Here is a 16,220-nt window from a genome sequence, read left to right on the forward strand (position 1 = left end):
GCTTCTCCATAGCAAACGTATTCAAATTTAATTCACATATGCATAGATTTTTTAAATGACATCTTGTAGTTCTGTAACCTTGTTCAATGTATTTATCATCTTCAAGTGTCAGCTTCAATTATATATATTTATATATGAAATTATATATATTTATATATGAAATTATATATATTTATATATGAAATTATATATACTTATATATAAAATTATAACTGAGTGTGATGTGAGATACATAAGCAAATTACCTAGCATAATACTGACACACGATAGGGAGGCTTATTTATCTTATACTTCTCAGTCTTTAGTACTTTCACAAATATAGGTCATAAATAGGTTAGTCATTTTAAATTTTTACTCTTCCATTTATACTTGTCTTTTGGAGTTCTTTTTCCACTATCTTAACTTTCTACCCATACCTAGTTTCTTTTACCAATTCTTCACATTACAGACCATTTTTTTCTAAAAAATTAGCTTAAGACAACCACCTAATTGTACTATTTCATCAAAAGGTTTTCTTGTGAAAGTGAGAAGCAGACTACATAAGGATGACCTAAATTTGTGCAAATTTTTCCGTTGTTTTGATGAATGCTGTTTTGGGGGGGTTTCTTTGATTTTTAGAATATCTTATTTTTTTAAAAAACGATTTTATTTATGAATTCATTTGAGCACGAGAGAGAGAGAAAACACATGCGTGAAGCGGGGGCAGGGAGAGGGAAAAGCAGACTCCACACTGAGCGTAGAGCCCCACACGGGGTTCGATCCCATGACCCTAAGATCCTGACCCAAGCCGAAACCAAGGGTCCATGCTACCCAACTGAGCCACCCAGGCACCCCTAGAATATTTTAGATTATAATTTTGACTTTGTCCTTTCCTTATGCGTTTATAATTTATTTCAGTTCCTAGTCTTCAGATACTTTAATAGTTATATTTTCCTCTGATGTTTTATCTTCATTGTTTACTGTGGCACCCATCTTGTATTTCAATTCCGTTTCATGTTTCCACCACTGGCTTATTTGCGCCCTAGAACTCCCTCCATTAAATTATACAATAAAACCCAACACTACTCCTTCCTCCTTTTATTTCAATCTTTCATCTCCCAAATTATATAATTTAATAATGTGACATTATTTTGCTTTATTCTCTAAAGGTTTCCTTAACAAATGTTGTAGCAGGAACTAGGATATAAATTTTATTCATTTCTTTAAACATTTACTGAATGCCCACTTGGCTGGATGCTGAGCACAGAAGGATGACAAGGCCCCATCATTAAGGCACTCATCAATGAGAGAGGAAAGGATGCCAAGTCAAGGTAAAGCCACATTTGAATGGGATAGGGAAACACACAGGAAGTATATTTAAGCTCAGGCTTCTTGTTGGAATGAGGCCTGTTTTAATTTTGAATTGCCCAGAATGTGCCGCTTTGGTGTGTGGATTGTTTGAGGTGAAGGAAATCAAGGCCTAACAGTCATGAAGAGCTTTTTACCTCTTCTTTAAATATCTGAAAGAATGTAGATAGAAAGCCTCTACCAGGAAGAAAATCAGTACCAAAGATAATTATAGCTTATCTGTATGTCTAATGTTAAATAGATAACTAAAGACTTACCGGCATGACAAGACAGACATTTGCTTACCAAACATTTGCTCTTACATTCCTGTGAATGGTCTTCCAATCCTTTGAAGCCCCGTACCCCTACCCCCTTTCATTAGCTCATCATGGCATGTAAGCTTCTATGGCCAGCCTTTGAGCCTTTAGTGTCTATGGGAGACTCCTGAGCACAGGAAATTAAGTTTGCCTATTAATCTGTTTTATGTCAATTATTAGGCCAGCCAAAGAACCTAGAGGTGAAGGGAAAGGTTCTTCTCCCCTATAGAAACTTCCTTTATATTCCTTACAGAACTTAAAACAGTCCTAGTTATAGAGCAAATAGTTGAGAATTGAGATGGTGCTAAATTATTAAAGAAATTTCTAGCCCAGTCATTCATGTTTTGTTCATCAAATGAGTAAAATAATTGTCAGATGATATCAGATAGTTGCTGATGTTTGTTTGGATTAGTGGTTTTCCTCACTTTTGACAATTCCCTCAGTCTGTATTTGACAGACTTTGGTGGATTTATTGGCAATATGAAATACACATGTGTGAATATGGAGATATTGTATTCACATGCAGAAGGTAGACAGAGATATTTACGATCATTAAAAAACATTTATTTTCTTAGCTTTTAGGTAAAATACTTAGATTTGTCTCAATCTCTTCATCGCTCTGATGCTAAATCATGATTTTACAAGTGCTTTTTAAAAAATGGACTTCTATAGTATCCTCACTCAGCTCCAAGAGGTGTCCATAAAAGGGACATGGTAACAGAAAGGACATTAAATGTGCCTGTGATGTCCGGAGCCCCGAGGAAAGCCACTGTACTCATCTCTAAGGCTGTGAGAAGTTGCTTCAGGTCACTGCTCTAATAAAGTTTTCCTGTTTTGTATCATACAATCAGCTGCCCTGACCACCCAAGCCTGACTGGTACTACCAGGCTAATCAATCAATAAACAAATGTTACTTTTTTTATTATGATATTGATCTATTGCAAATGAGAACTATGGTATAAAGCTAACCTCACGGCTTTGTAATTTATAAATTTGGATGTATTACGAGAAAAATATATGTTCATGGAGTCAAGCTGACTTAGCTGCAAATCCTAACTCTATCACTTATTATGCAGACTTGAACAAATCAGCTAATCCCTCCGAATATCTGCTTGATTATAGATGAACCGGAAGTAAAAATACATACTTCTCGATTTTGTTATAAAAAGTAAAGTCAATAATAAACCAAAAGCATTCACCAGAGCACTTGCCAAAGAATAAGAGCTCAGTAAATAATGACTGTTATTAAAATGAACTGTTTATTCCTGTCTCCTCATTTGAATGTTGGCTCCTTAACAGAGACTATACTCCACTTCATCTTGTTAACCCTTGCTGCGAAGTCCCTAGCTCAGCCTGGCTTTCAAATACTTAAAGATAATCTATTGTGAGGTAGAACATTATGTTATGTTTTATATACTTATACACACATATAAACATGTACACACATACAACATATATAGTCTCATTTTGCATGTTAACTCCGCTAGTAATTCACAATTTGTATGCCAACCCCCACCCCCTGCCCCTCTAAATTCTAAGTCTTTTCCCTAATCCTAAGTCTTCAGCTATCTCTATTCCTGTTGATTAAATAGTTTTATTTGGTAGGTGATTCTATGCACTGAAATCTTGATTGGTATGATAAAAGAAATAAAAATGCAGAGAAACCACTAAATTTTATGACATACCTTATAAATGAAAAATATACAAAATACCCAACTTTATAGATGAATTTCTGCTACATGCTTAATTTGGCCATAGTATGGCTGGCTGCTGCTTTTAAAGCATATTTATACCTTAAAGGTATCAAACGCCTTCACACTAGCATTTAAATTATAGCACAATTATTTCCCTATATCCATGCCATACAATATGACAACACTTCATGATAAAGACTTAAATAAATATGTACTATTGCCAAGGCAAGTGCAGTAGAATATTAAAGATTGTATCTTTTTGTCAGCTCTTCATCAGGGTACTGGAGTAAGGAACTGGAGGCTAATCCCCATTATGTATCATAGGATATTGCCTCATGCACACTGTACATCTATCTCACAGACCTGAGGAGGAATGTAATTACTGCTGCGATAAGCCATTTCTGGATATATGCAATTAATTCACCTGGGGGGGGTGGGGAAAAAAAAAAAAAACAAGGAAAGTAGCCTGACACTTTAATAATGTTTAAGTATACCTAATCTATTTTCTGTGCCTAATGTTTCCTAAATATGAGAAAGAAGGAGGATTTGAAAGTACTTATAGCTGTCTGTTCTTATGTAAATCACCCACGGGCCTGTAATCGTCTATCTTAAAATGACTGGTATGAAATAATACCCTAAGTTATAATAGAATGTAGAGCAAGTGGGGAATTACTTTTAAGATGGATGCAGGATATGATTTTCATGCAAAAAGCATGTTTCTCTTATCAAGCAGGAATTATTCTGTTACTAAAGCTTCAAGGACATACAATTTTATTCAATTTGAATTCTGAATATGTTTTAAACCAAATCAAAATTATTCTCTTCAGATTCTTGATAAAGTGCTATTTAGCTGTATGTATTTCTTAGAGTCTTATTTTTAGCTCCCCCTTTATTATGCATAGTAACCTGATTATACATAATGCTTTACTTTCAGTTCTTCAATTGCCTTCAATTTTTCAAAATTCATCAGTTCTACAAGTGCCTTTTATGCAGCTCCATACTTTGCTATTCAAATATTAACAAATGAGCTGAGAGCTTGGTTTACATTTAAATAAAGTAAATGGGATTTTAAGAGGCTGGAGAAAAATGATTGTTTATGTTTACTTGCATTCAAGTAAGAATTTTCAATATTTGCTTTCAGTGAGGAAAAAAGGTTTAATAACACACACAGATATATATATATATATATATATTGATTTTAACTTCTCTTATGTTATCTGGTTTTCAAGTTAGTCTTTACATGGCAGGAGGAAGTGTTCAAAACTCAGTTATGTACCTACCATATTGGATACCTAGAACAGAGATCATTTGTAAAAGCCCATTTCTAGAAGAAAAACTTACTTTAAATAATGACATAAAATGAGATTTAGTGATGGTCAGAAAAGAAACACAGCTAATTAAAAGGTTATCATACTCATCTTTGTAAATGCAATCATGCCAAGAAGTAGTAAGTTTTAATAAACTATTTGTTTATTAAGATTCTGCAGAAGGTATAATTTAAGCAAATATTAAATCATGCCTTAATGCAACTTTTTTGGTTAGTGCATTAGTTTTAAGACATTAAAATGAAATATGCAATTTAAAATTAAGAAGTTCAGAATTGGCTATTAAATTCAGTAAAATAATGAACTAAAATTTAGGTATTACCCCCAAAATATAGATCTTGCAGTTCTTTCTCTATATGTTTACATCTTAAATAAAAATACTCCAAATGGTTACATCAAAAGACAGAACTGAAGTAATGCAAGATTCATTCTTTCATCTTTATATATGCTTTTCATTTTTTAAAAATATTTTATTTATTTATTTGACAGAGAGAGAGAGCACGGAGATAGGGAACACAAGCAGGGGGAGTGGGAGAGGGAGAAGCAGGCTTCCCGCGGAGCAGGGAACCTGATGCGGGGCTCAATCCAGGACCCTGGGATCATGACCTGAGCCGAAGGCAGAAGCTTAATGACTGAGCCACCCAGGCGTCCCATGCTTTCATTTTGTATTTTGAATTTATTGAATACATTAATATGTAGTACTACAGGGGTTAGGAACACAAATTGAATTTAAAGCTTGCCGATTCTGAATTGTTAATATCTGTACAGAGTTCTCCTCAACTGGAACTTCTCCCAATTAACCTTCCTTTAAAAATACAATGTTTATTAAGAGATGAGTAATAATGTGCTGACTGAAATTGTAAAGTGTGTAAAATGTAAACATCTTAACCTGAAGTTACTAAATTAGGATTCAGACCCACAAGAAAACGAAACATCTTTCAGGGAGGGGTTTTACAACTGACCTATGGGAAATGCAGGTGGCTTTTTTTTTTAAATGCTTCACAGTCAGTGCATCCCCTTACTCTTTAGCTTAGAAACATGTGGTGACTAAGGTAACAAATAGCTTTCACTACATTCTGACAAGTATCAATGTTATGTGGTAAAATAGATTATGAAAGCAAACATAGGAGGTATTTTTATTTGGCCTTTTTCTTAATGAGGGATGTTTTAAAGTATATTTATTTTCAGACAGTTCATAAGCTTTTTGGCTGAAATCTTATTTTTGGGTTATTCATTTAAACTGACCTTTTAAGTAGAAACATGCTTTTAAAAAGAAATATACTGTAAAAAGCTGTATCTGATGCTTTTTTACTCAGATCAGCTACAAAATGAAAGTTCCAACCAAAGGGAAGAGTAAAATAGTAGAAATTATAAAGTTTAGAATCATAAATTGCTGACAACTCACCTTTTCTAGAGTGATTACCATATACATTCATTTTTGACAAAGGAATAGGCATTTAAATTACTGGTAAAACAATAGTAAATACATAGTATGGTGTACTGATCCTAGTTAGGGCAATTAAATTTTACTATTTACAGTCTTAGGTCCAACAAAAGTTATTTTTACTTTTAAGTCAACTCCAACTTCTTTAAAAATATTTTGAATCAATCTATTAATACCAAACCCATTTTCTTCAATTTCTGAAATCCTATAGGGCACACTTTTCATCCATACTGTGAAATCATTTATAAAATTTCTGAAGCCATTTACAAGATTAATAATCATTTACCAGAAAATACCTGTACACCCCTTACCCCCCACCAAAACACAAGGCTACACACTTCACCACCAATGTTTATGATAAATCACTCAGGTTTATTTTAGGAACAAGAAGGCAGTATTTACAATGTCCCTCAGTTTTATACCAGCAATAAAATTACACTGCAATCTTCAACATGACCTTCACTTAATAGCTGAGAAAAAGACTCAAACTTTCTCATACGTTGGAAAAATATTTCTCTGCTTTATGTCACGAATAGTCAAAGTTAAACGTAAAGTTAAAAATAATTTAAGTAACTGTTATATTGATTCTGATTGAGCATTCTTACTTTAAGCCATTATGTTTAGATTTTTGGTCTAAATCTATACCAATGCATTAAAAACCTTAAAGTAAATTCATGAAATCCCTAAAATTTTGCTCTGGTCAGAGAGTTCTATTTCTAATACACAAAAAGTTAAATATATTCTACATACACAATAAGCACAAGCTTATATTTAAGTATAAATCCAAGTTTTAATTATTAAAAAGAAAAGACTTCCTATCATTTCTGACTCTGAAAGTTGGTTCTTTTCCATGCCTTCAGCTAATATCCTTATTAAGAAGATGTTGAATAATTCTCATTCATGTCACAGTTTTTCATCTCATTTCCTACTCTGAACCAGTAACTCCTAGCAGTCTTTAGCAATAATCTTGTCCAGGTTTTTGGTTTGATTTTTATCCTCAGATGTGACTTCTTGCCAATTAGAATCTTACAAGATAACTGTGATAGCAAAAATAGTAAAATCACAACCACTATTATTAAGGAGTTGTAGTGAAGGGGTACAATTCCATAAGACCTCTGATACCCTTACTTCCCTTACAGACTAAATGACCGTGTCCCCCCAAATTCACATTGAACTCCTAACCCCCTGATGTGATGGTATTTGGGGGTGGGAATTTGGGGAGGTGTTAGGTGAGATCATAAATGTAGGGCCTTATGGTGGGATTAGTGCCCTTATAAGAAGAGGCAGAGACAAGAGCACCCCCCTCCCACCATGGGTTATGTCTTCAACATATTAACTTTGGGAGGACACAATTCAATCCATAGCAATATCCTTCATATTTCAAGGTAGATGGTGTTTTGTATGGCAGCCTAGCAGCCTAAAATACCATGCAAAGAACTATTTATGAATAGACAAAGAAGCCCATCTATTCTACAGAACTTTTTACTTCATTTAAACTGGCTATCAACAGACACTCATCCTATAACATACAATTTTACTGGGGACTATAATCTAATAACCCTCAAGCAATGGTTCTCAACTGTGGGAAATTTTGCCCCTCTGGATAACTGGCAATGTGTGGAAGGTACTAAGGGAGAGAGGCTAGAGGGCATGGACACTGCTGTACACCTGCACAGAACTTACAACAAGCAATAATCTGGTACCAAATGTCAAGAGTGCTGCTGTTGGAAAACCCTGATCTAAAGATAATAACCCAAAACTTGCATTTAAAAACCTTTCTTTTGCACCAACCCCACACTGCTCCAACTTACTTCTTAATACTCCTGAAACTACCAAAATGAGGCTGAATAAGTAAACAATCATACAAAAAATAAGCTTATTAAGTTGGAAATAAATCCTTTCTTGATATAATTATATCAAAATTTGATTTAGAAGGTATATAAAATTCTTATAATAGCAGTGGTCAAGAAATGAAAAACCCAAGATAAACAAGAGAGAACTAAACTAGCTCCAAATTACAGATCTAGTATAATGTATTATAAGAGGGTCCAGCTAAACTGGTTTCTAAAATGTTTTAAAATCTTCAAATTTAGGTAGGTAATGTATAAAGGTGCAGCTTAACATCCACTTTGTCAAAACGTCACAAGTTATTTGTTATCGGGATCAAAAGTGCTACGACTTAATTTTAATGGATCCAAGCGGGTTACATTGCTTTTATGGGGTTGTACCCCTCCTATATGCTCCAAATCCAGTTTTAGTGATGCCTTTTTCTTTTTAGCAATGTCTCTTCTTCCTTAAATCCTCAAATCACTTATACACTTTCTTCTTTAGCTATAGTCCTCTTTAATAAAACCAACTTTGTTTTCAAAAGTTAACATTTTCCTGTTTAAATATCCAAGATGCTTATGCAAACTACATAGAACAAAGATGGAAATAAGACCTTGATTGTTTCCTGTGAAATGTTGGAGGCTAATTAGTCATTTTGGGTCATTCAGGTTAAAAAGAAAAATAGAAAATAAAACAAAAACAGAAACAAAACCCTTGAATGTCATTTTACTAAATCAGCAAACAGAAGACTTTCTTTCTTGGAGAAAGGGGTACTAAACTGCTTTAAGAGTTGAACTATGTAATATTGGCTTTCAAAGTAATCATTTCCTTTCTAAATTTCATTCAACAAATGAAGGTCTGATGTCTTGTATGTGCTATGTTTTAAATCTGACACAACTAGTGTTGGGGGGAGAAATGGATACTTCTTTCTGAGTTAATCCTCCGAAAATAAGCATTCTCTGACAAAGTGAATGGTAGATTTTCTGTTGTGTTAAAACTGGTGATTCTATGCATCCTTTAATATTAATCTACATGATTTTTATTCAATGCAGATTTTTTGCTGCCACATAAACAAAGCTTGATCACATATCTATAGTTATATTAAATATAGAAATATTCTCCTAGCATAATAAAGTTTATAATAAATCAATTATTTACAGAAAGTTATTCCCACTAATGTAACACATGTTCCTTTTGTCTATAGTACTATTACTATTTTAAGTACTGGTTGATAGGTTTTCTAAAGCAACAATATGCTCATGAAGCCAATAATCGGCATCAATGCAATCATAACACAGTCTAAAGGTCAAATTTCAGTAAAAACACTGTCCACTGCCAAGAACCAATAAAATATGCTCTAAGTTTGTCTGCTCTCACTAATATGTTATGAACTCTCAGAAGCTTGATGGTCTATAAAATCTGTTTTGTCATTTAATTGTATCAAATAATTATGTAATATATCATTGTTAATGTAGTTAACTCTGACATCATCATAAAGAACACTATTGACTAGGATTTGTTTTTTGATCTTGATAATGAGTTAGGCTCTCTTATTGTGTAATATTTTTTCATTTTATTGGTAAGTCGGAGGGGGAGACGAACCATGAGAGATGATAGACTCTGAGAAACAAACTGAGGGTTCTAGAGGGGAGGGGGTAGGGGGATGGGTTAGCCTGGTGATGGGTATTAAAGAGGGCACATTCTGCATGGAGCACTGGGTGTTATGCACAAACAATGAATCACGGAACACTACATCAAAAACTAATGATGTAATGCATGATGATTAACATAATAAAAAATTTTTAAAAAATTCTTTTCATTCCTTTTTCATTCTTATTTTACAGATTCTTTATTAAACTCAGTAAATTTTATTGCAAAATACAGTTGATAGAAAAATAATGCACACTGCTATTGTTACCTACCAAGTATGTTTTCAGGTTATAAAAGTTTAACTTAAGACATTTTTTTATGACATCAAATTTTAAAAACACCTGGAAAACATCAACTATAAACATTTAATATTTTGTGTAACTTTTATATGATATAGATACTATGTATCCATATGTATTTAGATACGTATGTCCATATACTTTATATAATATAGATATTTTATGTCTATTTTGTATCTATATTTTAGATTTTGTATCTATATTTTATATTTTGTATCTATATTTTATATTTTGTATCTATATTTTATATTTTGTATCTATATTTTATATCTATTTTGTATCTATATTTTATATCTATTTTGTATATTTTATCTATATTTATCTATATCTATATTTATATTTATCTATATTTTATATAATATAGATATTATATAAATAAAAATCTCATAAGGTAATACATTTTTGGTAGCTTTGTGAAAATAAAAATTAAAATGTTTCTGTTTAAGATTTTTGAGTCCTTTGCCTCATATTACATGCTTATATCTCTAGGTAGGGAAGTCTGAAGTTAAATCACACACTTTACAAAATAAAATACAGCCTCAGTCTTTACAATTTTTGAGAAATACAACTAAAACATCTAACCTTGGTTCAGTGACCTGTTTTGGAATTATACAAAGTTCAATATATATGATAGACTATCCTATTTTTCAGATTTTCAAATCATCATTGCTATAGGACTATAAAATTGATAATGAATCCAACGGAAGCACTAACAGTTTATAAATAATAATATTGTTAACAAAGAAGTTGTTGGAGGGTTTATAGCAAATAACCTTGCACTACTTGTGGGCCAAGTATTTTTATCACTTACCAGCTCTTCCTGAAGTTGGGAAATGAGTTCATCCCGCTCTTTCAGCTGCAGCTTCAGCAGTGAGCATTCATCTTTCATTATATCCTATAAAAACATCAAAGAGACAGAATAGGCTTAGCCCTTTCACTTTGCTCTCGATAAGGAAAGTCAGCTTCACACAGTGGCAGATAATTGCATATGACTAATGAAACTGAAATTTTCTCTACAGTGTGATATTTTTCATAATACATTCTAAGTTGCAAAATAAATAAGCTACTATATCTGAAGATATTATTCTATATAATATACCCACGTATGTTTTTTTTAATCAGTCATTTTCTTTGATATCCATTTGTCCATTTTGTTGCCCATGACAGAAACCAGTGAATTATCCTAAATTCTTTCCTCCTGTTCTTGTGCAAACATAGTGAGTAGAAAAATGGCTATACTCAAGAAACAAACTGAGGGTTGTTGGAGTGCTGGGGGGTGGCAGGGATGGGGTGGCTGGGGGACAGACATTGGGGAGGGTATATGCTATGGTGAGCACTGTGAATTGTGTAAGACTGTTGAATCACAGACCTGTACCTCTGAAAAAAATAATGCATTATATGTTTAAAAAAAAAAAGCAGGAAGGGAAAAATGAAGGGGGGGGAATCAGAGCAGGAGACGAATCACAAGAGACTACGGACTCTCAGAAACAAACTGAGGGCTCTAGAGGGGAGGGGGGTGGGGGGATGGGCTAGCCTGGTGATGGGTATTAAGGAGGGCACGTTCTGCATGGAGCACTGGGTGTTATACGCAAACAACGGATCATGGATCACCACATCAAAAACTAATGATGTATTGTATGGTGATTAACATAGCATAATAAAAAAAAAAACTAATGATATAATGTATGGTGATTAACATAACAAAAAATAAAATAAAAAAAGATACTTTTATCTGCCATTTGTTCCCCTGCTATAATTAAATATTAATTCCCAAACCAGTTACCATGTTACAGTCTTCAACGATGTCTCTCTAATATTTGTCCCTTTCCCTAGAGCTCTGTCTTTGGGCATTTAATCTTCTCACTGGGCAAGTATGCTCAGCTACAGCCTCTGTACACAGTACATCCACATCTAGGGCCTATATTATTGTGTGCAGGTAATGCTCAGATACAAATACTTAATCTAGACTCTTCCATCTTCTAAGCTTCAACCCATAAATAAAACTACTTATTGAGCATATACTCACATTGTCCCATAGACATTTCAGGGCAACCTTCATCTTATCATTTCTCTCTACCTGAAACCTTCACTTTTACTTACTTCTCACATCTTCCTAGTTCCTAAAAACAACGAGGAAGCCATCCTATACTCTGTTTTTATTCGCTCTGAACCAAATCAGATACCAAACTCTTTCATCTCTATTTCCTTGATATTTCTTGGACCCACTCTTTATCCTCATTAACTTATTCTAGGTACTCATTGCTTCTTTCCTGGCTTAATGCAGTAAGTTTCTAAACTGCTTTTCTATCACATTCCCAATCTGCCAGAGATATTTTGCTAAATGGGGATAAATTACATCCCTTACTTAACAGCTAATCACCTCCTTCAGGAAAATAAAGAAGGCAACACTCTTTAGCATAGTGTAGAGTGCCTTTCATTATCTGCTACTTGCTTATTTCTGGAGCTTCAAAGCTTTTCATTTCCAACTTTCTTACAACCTTTACTCATTCCTATAGAACCGAAACACGAGAGGTTTTTATGCATCCTTGCTTTACACATACACGAGACTGGATTATACAGTCTTCGACCCACAGTGCCTCTCTATTCCTCACAATTTCTTATGCTTTTTGAGGCATTTCAAACATTGCTCCTTATTCCACTAGAGAGCTTCCCCTTGTTGGCTGAGTAAGATATCCCTTGAGAGTAAGGACGTGCTCCATAGCATCTAAATCCTATGTCATGCAATATTAATACTTCACATGTTGTTTGCTTATTCCCCTGCCTCTTTGGACTCTTTTTTTCCCCCTCCACTTTAGTAGATAGATTATTTCATTAGCACCAAACACTGTAACTGATGTGCATAAGCTCAAATCCACCTTTCCTTCCCATAAAAATCACCAAATAAGTAATATAAACATTAGGAGAATTACCACTTTTTCTGAATCTGTTAACCTAGCTGAACTGACAAGGAACACAATAGCTAATGGCTTAGAAAAAAACAGAATATTTGTTTATTTTGGCTTTCATGGTGTTAATAATTTCTATTTCCTCTAAACTAAGCAATACCAAACATATGATTTTAACTTACAAATATCTTTCAGTTGTTTGGAACCAGCTTGGCTGGGAGATGCTAATTATCTCTGTACCTTTCCTTTTGCAGTAGGCCTATTTCTTCCCTAAATCATGTTTTCATGGAGTTTACACTCATTGTTTTTAATATTTATTTTCATAGATTTTAAATATTAATGGCAAGAATGCTTAGCCTGCTCCACAATGTAAAGGGAAAAATATAGCAAACTTAAGAGGTAGGTAAGAGAATAATCATGCGTCTTAGAATCAGAGATCTAGGATCAAATTGTTGGGCTTTCAATTAACTAGACCTGTGGCTCTGTGCTAGAAACTTTCTGTGGAGGTTGAAGATAACAGCAGACCATAAACTACCTGATGGGAAACACTACATTGTACTAATACTTATATTCCTAAAGTCTTGCATAATGTCTCACTTAAGAAAAATTAAGTCTTCTCATAAAATAAAATGTCACAGGTGAGTTCTCCAGGAAACAAATACTGAAGTGGAGTTAAGGGTGCAAATGGTTTATTAGAGAGTAAACTGATGTTAAAAGAAAAGAAAAATCAGATTTGGGTAGGGAGATAGTCGGACCAAGAATCATACCTGACATATCCTGTCAGCCAAATGAAGAGCTCCAGCGCCAAGAACGCCTCTTAGAAGAATCATATGTAGAGGGAAAGTGGGCAGGCTCTTATATCGCTCCCTGTTCAGTCATTGACTGGGGGCTGTCTCAAGAATAACTAGATCTCAGCTGCTGTTACTTATTCATTGTCTCAGATCATCCACAGATGAGACTGACTTCAGCTAGAAAGAAGAGGCAGGCCCTTAAGGCATGAGCTAACAGCAGGAGGCAATCAGCTAACCACAGGATTTGTAGCTGGGCACTGAGTCCTTTACTAAAAGAAGATCTCCGCATCTGTCTGAATCTAATACAATTGTTTTTTGTAGATTAATTATCAACAATATTTTTGTATACTAATTATTTTGTTGATTAATTAATTTAAAATGGAAGATTCACCTATATTGTGACTAATAGGAATTGTAAAAAAAAAAAAAAATTGGTTTTCCAAAAATATGCTCACTTTATACAATTCTCTGATTTTGTTCCTGGGGAACTTTTTCAAGAAGTTCATAATCTCACAGTTTTAAATTAGACAGGTGATAATATATCATTTGCATTTACTTATGGGATAACACCTTAAATATTTATTATGTCATCAGAAGCCAAGACTTTTTATAAAATGACTGTGCAAATGAATTTTAATTATCTAGTTTCATTTTTAGTTGTTACATATACATGTGTCAATATTCACAGAAGTAGTTGTCTAACACATAAAATAAAATCCTTTGAACACTCTTAGCCGAAGAGCAAGAGCAATATTCCCTCAATATTCTCACTATGTTTGCAAATTTCTAGGATATATTTGGCAGGATGATCTATTGAATTAGAAATAATATTGGGGCATCTGGGTGGCTCAGTTGGTTAAGCGACTGCCTTCGGCTCAGGTCATGATCCGGAGTCCCTGGATCGAGTCCTAGTCCCGCATCGGGCTCCCTGCTCAGCAAAGAGTCTGCTTCTCCCTCTGACCCTATCCCCTCTCATGTGCTCTCTCTCTCTCAAATAAATAAAATCTTAAAAAAAAAAAAAGAAATAATATTGATGTATAGAATTAACTGGATTTTAATATTCTTGATTTTTCAAATTAGATTATTCCATTAACTGGGCGCCTGGGTGGCTCGGTCAGTTAAGCATCCGCCTTTGGTTCAGGTCATGATCCTAGGGTCCTGGGATTGAGACCCACATAGGGCTTCCTGCTCAGCAGGGATTCTGCTCCTCCCCTCTTGCTCCTGCTTGCTCTTTCTCTCAAATAAATAAATAAAATCTTAAAAAAAAAGATTATTCCATTAACCTGTAGGCTAATGAAACAAACTTAAACTTGTGCTTATTGAAAGACTTATTTAGGGGCGCCTGGGCAGCTCAGTCATTAGGCGACTGCCTTCGGCTCAGGTCATGATCCCAGGGTCCTGGGATCGAGCCCCGCATCGGGCTCCCTGCTCAGTGGGGAGCCTGCTTCTCCCTCTCCCATTCCCCCTGCTTGTGTTCTTTCTCTCGCTATGTCTCTCTCTGTCAAATAAATAAGTTAAAATCTTAAAAAAGAAAGATTTAATTTAGAGAGCGAGAGAGTGCAGCAGGGAGAGGCAGAGGGAGAGAGAGAGTCTTAAGCAGACTCCCAGCTCACTTGGAGCCTGATGTGGGGCTCAGTCTCACAACCCTGAGATCATGACCTGAGTTGAAACCAAGAGTCAGACTAAGCTTCTGCTTATTTAAATGTATATTGTTCATTGATAGGAAACTATACATTTTAATAATTATGACATTTTCTTTTTCTCATTCAAGCATAATTAATTTTAGGATGAAAATTCAAGTCTGTTTTTTTAAATTAAATTCTATTACTTCTAAATTCAATAATTATTTATAAATATGGAATTTATAGTGTGGTAGATTAAAGATGGCTACAAATCTTTTGCTACTATTCCCACTGAAAGATGGAGGCCAATGCTCTCTCCTTGGATCTAGGCTGGTTTTATTGTTTGCACAATAGGATACCATGGAATGAACTCTACATTACTTCCAGGACTAGATAAGAAAAGGCCTTTCAGCTTCCACAACTGGTCTCTTAGAATGCTCCTTTCTCAGGTCATTCCCTTGCAGAAGGAACCCAACAGCCATGCTGAAAAGTAAAACCACAGGGACTTCTGTTGACAACCCCCTATGAGCTGTGAATGGATACCCAGCTTCAACTGCCAGCCATGAGAGTGAGCCATCTTGCACATTTAGCCCAGTGGAGCTTTCAGGTGACCAAAGCCCACACCAATATCTCACCATAACTGCCTAAGTTGAATTATTCCCAAATTCCTGACCTACAAAACTGTGAGCAATTAAAATTATTACTTTAAGCCATTAATTTTGGGGATGATTTGTTACAAACACCACAGCACATGTGGACAAACTCCAAATTATTATAATTAGAATTAGTATAAATTATGACTCATTATAGTTGTAAAAAATGTATGCAGCTAGTTTTGAAATAAAATATTTTGTGATTTAATTTATGATTTTTGTGATTTAAGTTATAGTTTAAATAATGCAATTGTCAAATAGCTCATTTCATGCATGAAAGGAAGATTTATGTTCTCATTGTGTAAGTTACTAGAGAATCAGACATACAGATATAAAAACAGTTTCCAAATTATCTTATTCTTGTAC

The 16,220-nt window shown here is 34.3% G+C and overlaps 1 protein-coding gene across 1 annotated transcript in view; it reads right to left on the reverse strand.

Moving 5' to 3' along the window:
* CCSER1 (coiled-coil serine rich protein 1) overlaps nt 1–16,220 on the reverse strand; it is a 723,573-nt gene that overhangs the window by 104,790 nt on the left and 602,563 nt on the right. The window contains exon 8 of the mRNA XM_028117742.2: nt 10,694–10,777. Coding sequence (XP_027973543.1) covers nt 10,694–10,777 — 84 coding nt within the window. The remainder of the gene's footprint in view (nt 1–10,693; nt 10,778–16,220) is intronic.

The sequence above is a fragment of the Eumetopias jubatus genome, unplaced genomic scaffold (assembly GCF_037043125.1).
Source record: "Eumetopias jubatus isolate StellerSeaLion01/CBP00866 unplaced genomic scaffold, mEumJub1_p1.0 scaffold_2, whole genome shotgun sequence".
Lineage (NCBI taxonomy): Eukaryota > Metazoa > Chordata > Mammalia > Carnivora > Otariidae > Eumetopias > Eumetopias jubatus.